This window comes from Poecilia latipinna, unplaced genomic scaffold (assembly GCF_001443285.1).
Source record: "Poecilia latipinna isolate Pla-1442-1.1 unplaced genomic scaffold, P_latipinna-1.0 Scaffold616, whole genome shotgun sequence".
NCBI lineage: Eukaryota > Metazoa > Chordata > Actinopteri > Cyprinodontiformes > Poeciliidae > Poecilia > Poecilia latipinna.
The window spans coordinates 213239-223762 of NW_015113232.1; the positions used below are offsets into that span (position 1 = coordinate 213239).

General features: G+C 38.5%; 1 protein-coding gene across 2 annotated transcripts in view; it reads left to right on the forward strand.

The window, feature by feature from the left end:
- The first annotated feature begins 1719 nt into the window (after nucleotides 1-1719).
- prkd1 (protein kinase D1) overlaps nucleotides 1720-10524 on the forward strand; it is a 44348-nt gene continuing 35543 nt past the window's right edge. Inside the window, exon 1 of one of the 2 annotated variants that reach the window (XM_015043113.1) lies at nucleotides 1720-3081. In XM_015043113.1, the coding sequence (XP_014898599.1) occupies nucleotides 2866-3081 (216 nt within the window). In that variant the 5' untranslated portion in view covers nucleotides 1720-2865. The remainder of the gene's footprint in view (nucleotides 3082-10524) is intronic. The other variant, XM_015043112.1, reaches the window with a different exon arrangement.

The following is a 10524-nucleotide window of genomic DNA, read 5'->3' on the forward strand; positions in this document are numbered from 1 at the left end:
CTCCCTGTGTATTTAAGTCCACCTGTTGTCTTTGTCTCTTGTCGGATCCTCGTCAAGTGTTAGTCTCCCTAGTGTCACATTGCCTGTCTGTTTCCCCTGAGCTGCTTGCATCTGGACTGTTTCAACATTAAACCTTCATCTTTGTCTTCTTCATCCTGGGTCTCAGTGTTCTTCCTCACCCCAATCAACCACAAATCATGACAACTTTTTGCAGGGGGGATTTCATCTGACCAGAAGAGCCAAGGTACCATGACTACAAACTGCTCCAAATATGCAAGACCCCAAACACCTCAAAGTTAGCTTGGTACCTGTAATTATTTGTCCAGCAGATAATTACAGGTTGCCCTGAAAATACCAGTCAACATGGTGACACATGGTGATGGGAGCATCATGGTTTGGGAATGCTTCTCTTTAACGGAGATGGAAAAGATGGTTTAAAGTTTATGATAAATGGCTTGAAGTGAATCCATGGCAGTCTTGGTTAAGGAAAAAAAAAAAAAACTATATTAAGACATGGGTTCCAAAATACATGCAGGCCACACTTTTTAGATTTCAATTCATGAAAGCTGTTTAAAACTACATGTCCACTTGTCACTTCTACTTTGTGTTAGTTAATTACACACAATTCTAATGAAAATGTTTAAAGGTTTGTGGTACGTTACAAACTTCTAAAAATGGAAGAAAATGTCATATGACTGTCTAACTTTCTGAGATGACTGGCAAGAAATATTGCACTTATTGCACAATATTACAATTTTTTCAGATGTATGTTATCAATACACATACAAATTTTATAAATCATTTTATACTTCTCTTACCTACTTGGAATTATTACACATTGCCAGCCAATCTAGCTCCTGCTCTTACCTGCCCTCGTCCTGTAATAGAGCTGCATTTGAGGAGATAACTGCAACAGAGGAGACATTCTCATCGTAAGATTTGGCCTGACTGACTCAAATACAACAAAACATTCCACTAAAACCTTAGCGTATAAAGTACTGTTTAAAATTTAAACTACAACATTTAAAAGACACTATAAAATAGTTAAGGAAGAACCAAGTGCTTCCTAACACCAAAATGACACCATGTAACATGATCAGTTTAAGGTATTGTAATGACGCAGCACACCACAGATGTAGTCCCGCCAAACGGGTTTATTAGTAATCAGAACGAATCGCTATATCCAAGGCCACAGCTCACAACTCCAACAAACCGTTGCGCTCCCCCAACTAGCTTCCTGCTAACACCCCCCTCGAACTCCTTCCTCCTCCGGTCCTGTCCTGCTGCTCCCCTGATCCCCTGCCCACATGACAGATCTATCACATGTGAGCGGGAGTCAGCAGAGCCAGACAGGGGAAGGCCATAACTTTATACACACAACAATAAAGATCACAATGTAAGATACAACAAATACACATAACCATATGCTCATATGGGCAGCAGAACCAAAACACAGAATCGTTACAGTATTTAATCCTTAGGAACAAAGGTGTGTTCTTTTTCCTTTAGAAAAGTGCAAATTCTGCACATTGTGGTAATGTGGCAAACAGCCAGTAAAACTGGGAAGACTGGGAGACAATTATAAAAATAGAAATTCCTTTATTGTCCCAATTCCAGTGCAACAGCAGCAAAGTCACAGGGAATCAAAGCCAGTAGACTCACAGAAAGATAGAAACATAAAATATGTAAAAACTGAAAAAGAATAAAATAAAATAAAAAATACTGTGTAGTAATTGCAAAACGTTGTAAAAAAAATAGAGTTCCGTTATAAAATAAAAATATGGACACATAACTATGAAGTCATCTGCATACATTAGGTGACTGATTATGTTGTCACATTTGAAATGTCATACATGTTAAAAAGATAATGGGCTGATATACTTCCCTGGCCTGACTCCAATCCCAACATTAAATGGATCAGACGTAGCATTACCAGATTTCACATGTATTTACTGATGCCATTAGCAATAAACAAGGATTCTGATTAGATACTTGGGAACTGCTTGTAGAAAAGCTTTTGATGATTCACACAATCAAATGCTTTAGAGCAGTGATCCTCAAAACCAGGCAGCTTTTAGATGTCTCTGATTCAACACACCTGAGTGAAATAATCAGGTCATTAGTGGGACTCTGGAGAACTTGACCTCACTGAGGAGATACTTCAACCATTTGAATGAGATGTGCTGAACCATCAATAAAATACATAAATATTACACACAGCCAAGATCTCCTTTAATGCAAAAATGCATAACTTGCACGTTTAGGTTTGTGTTAAAACCAAATAATGTTTAGGATTAGAAGTAAACTGGTTGTCAGAGGTGGTTCTTGATTTTCGAGATTTTCTTCTTCCAGTAAATGGAACTTCACATTTCTAAGCCAAAACAATGGTACTTAAAAATGAATATCTCAGTCCATATCAGCACAGGAGGTTCCCTTTCCTCCTCTTCATCTCCCTCCTCCTCCTCGTCTCCATCCAGTATTGACGTCTATGACTCTGTCACCCGCCTCACCGGTTTCCAGGCAGCTCTCTGGTCCAGTCATGTAGTCACTACTCCTGTTCCGTTCACATCCGTTCTCTGTGTCCTCGTGCCGTGTCTGTGCGTTTTTAGCCTGGGCTACTTAGAGATTTCCTGTAGTTGATGAATTAGTGTTTTGTCTGAAACTCTTTTTGCGCTTTTCTGACGCTTTGGGGTGTTCCGTGCGTCAGAGCATCCCGCGATTTTCCACCCTTTAAATCTCCTCTCTGGTTGCTCCCTTGGCTCCTTCCTCTCTTTCTCCCTGTTGAGCACCGGGCGATTATCTGTCACCGCCGTGACTTCTAATTGTTTCTTGGCAAAGTTGGGAACCACAGAGGAGAAGGCTTCAATGAGTGCTCCTCCGTTGATCCGGGCGCCCAGCCCGCTGCCGTTTTTGGGAGGGACGAGCAGCCCCAACACCGAGGGAGGAGGTGGGGAAGGGGGAGGCGGTGTGATCTCCTTCCAGATCCAGATAGGAATGAGCCGGGAGCCGGTGCTGCTAGACGCCGCGGAGCTCAACCTCAGTCAGGTCCGGGAAGTGGCGTGCTCCATTATCAACCAGAAGGTAACCAGCAGTTTGTCAGACGCTCAGCGGAAGCTTTTAATCTGTCACATTGCAAACAAAATGCATAAATGTAACACAAAAAACGTTTTTCATAATCCATTTCAATAATAACCACATCCTGATGCACTTTGTAGTTTATTTGTTTACTGAGCTTTAACACATGTTCTTAAATCTAGCTAGTATAGGATACTAATTATAATAATAATAATAATAATGCGTTTTGTTTATGTTTGTGCAGGACACTTTACAAGTAAAACAAAACAATAACAAATGAATATAATAATACACTAAAATGAAAACAGATGAACCGGATATCAAAGTCATAACACTAATATGCTACACCTGCAGATGGAATCATCTCTTTAAAACTTTGGAGTCCTGGAGAATTGTCCTTTCAACTGTGTCCAGATCTCCTAGAAAACTGTCAGCAGACGTGCAGCACTCTGATCTGATACTGACCACAGCACAGCTGGGACATTCTGGAGCACAGTTGGAAAGTCAGAGACAAATTTACCATAAGACAACAAAACAACGAAAAAAGTGCATGTTTTGCCAGAAATACATTGAGATATGCTGGCTGATATAAGGTTCCTACATATCATATTTCCCACTCAAAAAACTTTCACATTCAGATGTTTGCAGATATTTCCAGGTGTGTAAAACACAGCCATTGTGTGTGTTACTCTTATTAATGTAACACCCTTTGCACAGTTGGTGAGCTATGAGCTCCATATCTGTCTAGCAGCTGACTGACGACTGAACTCAAGCAGATAGCCTGACTAATTAATCAGCTGCTTTCTCCTTGATAAGTACTTAATAAATTACATATGTTTTGGCCTAACCAAACTTAGTCTGGGTTAGAAACATGCCCAGCATTTTATGGCCATTAAAATAGCAATATTTCATACAGTTTTCTAAAATGAAAACAAATCATTCATCCTTTTTAGTAAAATATCAAGTTCCTTACTGAAAAACAAAGTTCAAATGCCTGACAGTGAAACAGGGTTTAGTGTGATATTTAAATGTAAGTGACCTGACAAAATACAGACAAGTTTTATAATAATGTATTCATTTTTTAGGAGAAGAATACGTTATCCAAACTGACTTAAAGTAAATTAAACAAAACAAACAAAAAGCCCATAACAAAACAAATCAACTGGTTTTTCTCGCCACCATCAATCATCTGTAAAAACTGGCAGTGAGTCATTTCTCTTACTTCTTTGCACAGTTTATTTTAGCCACATAGGACGCGCTTTGAACATGGACATCATGTTTAATGTATTGCCACACAATTTCAGTTGGATTTGAGTCCTGACTTTGATTAGGCCACTTTGAAACCTTCACTTTGTGATGAATAAGAGAAAAACCATATTACACAAAGTTCAGAGCATATTTTTTTTAAGTATCTGGATTGCAACCATCAGCAGTTGAAGAGTTGGTTTTTCACCCAGTTGAGCCCTTAGGACACAGTGACCTCATCCTACAAGATGGAAACAAAGTGCCAGAATCACTAGGAGCATGTGGGATAGTTCTCAACCATTGCCATGGATTCTTGACTCACGTTTGTCTTCTGATGTGTGGCAGCTATGTTGTGAATCCCACATGGAGCTGTGAATGAGAAGCACACAGGTGCAAATATCAATGAACTATAACAGAAGGTTTTTGTTACGAAGACGGAGGGTTGGTGGAGGTTCTGTGTGACTCAAGGGTGAAACTATTTTATGTTCAACATTTGATTTATAATTTCATCTTCTACATCTGAATTGTAAATGAATCAAGTCATAAAGTGCCTAAAGAATCCCATCTGTATTGCTCACTCTTAATTCATTCTTTAACAAAAGGGTCATTATAATTTTTCATAAGGCCACATTGGTTTGGATACCTGAAATCATTTGAAAATTACATTTTTCATTCACAATGAAGCCCGCCTGTTTGCAGTTCAATTTTGTGCTCTCACCCATCCACTGATTTTTCTGTGGAATGTAACTCAAGAGTTATTCTCAGAATATCTACCTATTTATACTGAGTTCATTGGCATAGAAAAAAAATCATATTTCCCAAAATTGTTATTTTTAATGACAGCAATTTTGATTAATCAATAAGATGCATTTATGGCCCAGCCACACCGGAGGGCCACTGTACACATCTTATTTTTGTCTTACAAGATGTATGTATTTGAGGACCTGAAATATTTTAACTGTTAAAAACAAGTAAAATCTGCAAGTGGGCAAATATTGTTTCAAGACACTGTGCATGATTGGTTGTTTCTGAATATTTAGAAGGTGAATGCTTAGAGTACAACTGTAGTGATCAGAAGAATGGTTTCTACATAAACATATTTTCCTGATAATTGGTCAGGTACAACTCTTTCAAAATCCCACATTTCATGATTTGTCATTTTTAGCTGTAACTGAAAACAAAGTGAACTAATACTGAGCTTTAATTTCTGGTCTTCTATACAGCTTTCCAGTTATATTCTTGATTTGGTAGCTGGTCCTATTGTTACATTAATACCATAACAATTCCCTTGTGTGATTTTCCAGAAGAAATACTTATGGTTATAATCCCCTTCACCATCTTCTTTTGATGAGTACATTTCCAGAAAAGGATGCATGATTATTATTTTTTTTTAATCAAGCCTCAATTGTCTGAATTGATTTTTAACTTTGGGCTTATTAAACAATTGATTCACAAGAACATCAAGAAGTCTCCTAAGAAACTGAATGTTTGTTCAGTGATATTCTATTTAAAGCAAGATACACAAAGAAATATGATGTGACTTTAGCAAAATAACTAAACAAATGTAAATGTCACAGTGTTGGCCTGGAGCAATTTTTTAAATTGGAGTCCATGAGGACTGTCAACACTCCTGATCTGAGCAGATGTCATCAAACTACAAATTTTTGCTGATTCTAAATAGGTTACCTCAGTGGCTCTGCTGAGTACATGGCTTATGGAGACACTAATCATGTATTCCCAACAGAATCTCTTTCTTTTCTTGCGAGAGGATTTCCTTGGTGTCTCGATCTTTCGAAGGCTCATATTCCTGTCTGGAAAAGGGGATGTTTCAACAAATGTTATGAGAACTGCTCGATCCTTAAAAACAAGAGAAGCTTTCATGGTAATCCCACAGAACTTTAACAGGTGATGATGAATAACACCTTGTTTTAAAATGTGATAGACAGCACACACCGACATGAATGAGGAGCCATTGCAATGTTTGTTCTTTGAATGCTGAAAAATGTATTCTCTTTGCGGTTTGCAAAAGATTGGATTTGCTTACCTGAGTGTGTTCCTGATGTTAGATGCAGTGAGTACTTTGAAATTTAACATCAACAAAAAGTTTCCAAATCAATGCTTTGATAATCATGGTGAAAAAAGTACACACTCCAAATGTGTAGAGCTTGATGTTTTTTAATTGGGAAGTGACTGTGGCAGTTAGGAGCCTGTACTGTAACCGGTGAGTTGCCGGTTTGAACACCAACTCCGTCTGTCTCTGTCATTATTTCCAAGAGATTTCACCGATCCTGCTTGTATGTCCATGCTTTAAAAATACAGAGGGCTTACTTTGAGTGCTCCTAAAGCAGCTGGTGGCCAGAAAACCTAGAGGTCTGGGAGGAATTCAAGCAAGCATTGGTGGCAGAATGTCAGTCTCCTGAAGTAAGTTCTCAGAGCACCTGCACCTTTAGTCCAGACTCAGAGTATTTTCATGTGGCGCAAACATGCTTTTTGAATATACTTAAATCTGTCATCGTTTGCTTCAGCGAAACTTTGAGTATGTCATCATGAGTTTTGTAGAGAACATATACAACTTTTGTGGAGAGCAAGACGTTTTAAGTTTTAAGTTCTTCCACTCCTGCTGGAAGAACCGGGAGACAAGCAGTAATATTTTAGAGAGTGGTATGACGTAAGAGCCAGAGGAGAACAATGCAAACCAGAAGAGGTGGAAGTGATAAAGAGGAAAGGAGGAAAACTATTATAAACAGTCTGAAAGTAACTTAAATAATAAACAGAAAGAAACAGTAATTTAATGAAATAAAATAAATAAATGGCAAGACCTAAACAGATAAACAACATAGAAATGATCGAAAGGTGAACATAAATTAAACCCAAAGTTCCAACACCTTTGAGTCTAATGACTATGTGGTAGAGTTTGCCAATATGCTTAAAAGGCTCCTCAGTGCCAGACTGCAAGGAATGAGTGACTTCTGCTCAGAGACTCTGAAAGCTTTGAAGTTGCTTTGATTAATTTTGTAATGGAAGATTGATCACTATATCTGATTTATTTGATGATTCTTATTCTTGATGATTTTGATGATTGCATTTGACAAAATGTAATGTAAATTACTGGTTTCACTGATTACTGTATTATGATCTTATCATGTAAATCACTTTGAACTGCCAGAGACGACACTAGTGGAGTGGCAGACCAGGCTTTTGGTTTCTAGAGGAGTTTGGAGAGTGCCCTTCAACTGACCAGGGTTTATACTTCAGTCTCCAGAAAAAGTCGATAGTGTCAGAACGAAGTCTCCATTCAGTTGTCCAGCTTTGGGTTAAAGAGCAGAAATGTGGATTTTGTTTTGGTTATAAAACAGAGGAACAGATCCTCAGTTTGGTTTGGTGAGGAAATCAAATGAGTTTGTCCATTTGCCCATTTGAGATTTGTGAATCCAGAGAAGGCACATAACATGTCCCATTAACAATCTGTGGTGGGTATTGCTGGTAAATTAGTCACTTGAATTAGTTGGAGTTTCTGCTAACACTGGTGAATTCAAGTAAAGTTGAGCTTCTTTGTAGCATGGATAAGGATTCCCCCTGCTTTCCTTAGACGGTAATTTCATTTGTGATGTTCACAGACAGTACCTGAAAGGGTAGCAGTCCTGTAAATGAAATTGTTTTGTTTGGGAGCCTCAGAGTTTTTGCAGTTTGTTACTGTTGATGTCTTGGTACCTGGTTTAATCTAACTCGAGTATGTTTGCCTATAAAGTCTGGTTCTTTTGAGGAGAAGTGAATGCACAATCAAACTCTGATGTGGGCCAAAAAAAAACAAACTCTGGTCTGCATACAAACCTAGGTCTTGATTCAGTTGAGTGAACTCTGGTGCGGTTCAGATGCATATGTGAATGCCAAGTGGACCAGAGAACACTTCAACAGCATGAAGTGGACTCCAGCGCAGGGTGTCTAGGAATGGCTCATGTTTTTTTGCTGAAGACAAAAGAAAAATCCAAAACAGTTAAACTCTGGTGCCACTCAATTTTTCATTTATATTTTGTGTAGAAACAAAAATCTCAGTGTCTTCAGATGTTTTCATGCGTTTTCCTTCAGTGGTTCTTGGTGCAGCGCCTCCACAGGTGAGGGGCTGAACAGCTGTTTTAAAAGGTTGGTTCGTTTGACACAGAGCAGTGTGAAAGCTAACCACTCCACATGAAAATGTAACAAACGTTGCAGTTTTGGTCCCCAATCGAACCAAGTCTCCTGGACGTTCAGGTGTGAAAACACCCTAAGGCCCAGTTTAGTGTGAGGTGTGCACAATGGGAATCCACAAAGAAATTCTTTTAATTTAGAGGTTTTCTAATGATCACACTAAACTATGGTCATCATTACATAAGGTCATGACTGATGGATGCTGTGCAATGCCAACATCACAGAGATACTTGCCCAGATCCATTGATTCTCCATCTACTACATAATACACTTTAAGATCTTGGTTCTCACTTACAGGGCTGGCCAGGCACTGGTGTACATCTCCTCAGATGTCCCCAGCAGGATCCTAAGGTCATGTGACCAAGACCTGCTGGTTGTGAGACTGAAAGATCTCCCCCTTAGTTTGAGGGAAAAACTCAGCTTTTTAAAATTGCTTTTAACTAGAAACTGTTTTTAATTGTTGTTTTTTTGTTTGTTTTGTTTTCTATACAGCATTTTGCAATCTATATCTTGAAGGGTGTTGCAGAAATTAAGTTTTATCTACTTTGACTAAGAGGGTTCAGACATATTGCTGAGTAGTAGCCCACTGGTTAAGTTCCTACTGAGAGATGAGCAGAGGAGCTCTCACTCCTTTTGATTCATTTGCATGAATGCTATCTGAACTAATAAGAGTTTTTGGGTCAGATCCAGAAAATGCATCATAACTTAATTTTAACTTTAATTCATGCAGCAGTGAGGTTGTAACCTCACATAGGCTTTGAACGCACGTATACTAACACCTCTACTCCTCTATAACTGTAAAAATGGAACTGTGTGTACTGTGCATCAGTCCGTTGTGCTTTCCCTTTGTTGCCTGGCAACTGATGATGATTGGGACTGTGAAGTGTCCTTGTGAGGGCCGTTATTAGAGACACACACATACAGACAGGCCGTTGCTTTCCAAACAAATTGGAAGATGATGAACAGATGTGTGTCTTTCGTCCGTGTCATAGTCATATCTCTTCCTGCTTGTTTCAAGTCCTCACTTTTATTTATTCATGCCTCTTTCTTTTTACCTTAGTTTATCCCCCTCTCAGCTTAAAATATTATGGGTAATTCTGGTTGTCCTTGACTTTTATATATATGAAAAACGTTCAGTTTTAAATATGATTTAAAGTGTGCTCATTCTAAAGTAAATTATTTGATTTTCAATTTAGTTTTAAGGTAGAAATATTCCATCACTTGCAATTTAAAGAGAGTTTATCCACATTTGTTATGTTGGTGTATGGTTGCACACCAAACTTACTACCCAGTGATTCTTTTTTTTAACCTTTTCTGTTCAGAATTGTCAACACTTCTGATAAAATGTTTCACAGCTAAAGAACTGTAATGTGTTCTTTCATCACCCAATATGTGTTAAAAGCACCCAATGACGGGTTTATTGACATTATTGTGCATTGATTTAAATAAGTCAAAAATGAATTATTTCTGGCTCTTCATCACAGTATTTCAAATATAGCTAAGCACTGTAAAATCACAAGCTGAGCTCACTCAGACTTGGACTGCTACATGGTGACTAGATGCTTCTAACGTGAACCTGTAGAACATGTAGAACATGCATCATAAGCACTTTATCTACACCAAGCACAGAAACGGTTTAAGGCAGTTTTGCAATGATAGTCAGACAGTAGCCTCCAACTCCAGTCCTCAGGAGCTACAGTTCCTGCTCTGACACACCTTGTTCAAACGATTAAATGATTAAACTCTTAAGCATGCATCAAGTTTGGCAAAGGCCTGGAAATGAGCAATTAATTTGACTCAACTACATTGGAAGACGGATGCATCTTAAAGGCATGGGGAAGTAGCTTTTGAGGACTGGAGTTAGAAACCACTGGACTAAGAGCTTAAGAATTTATATTGATGAAAATGAAGGAGCAGAGGCTCAATCTACTGTTCATTTACTGCTAAGACTTACTTCAGTAAGTCTTAAGAAACTACAGTGGGGAGAACAAGTATTTGATACACTGTTGATTTTTCAGG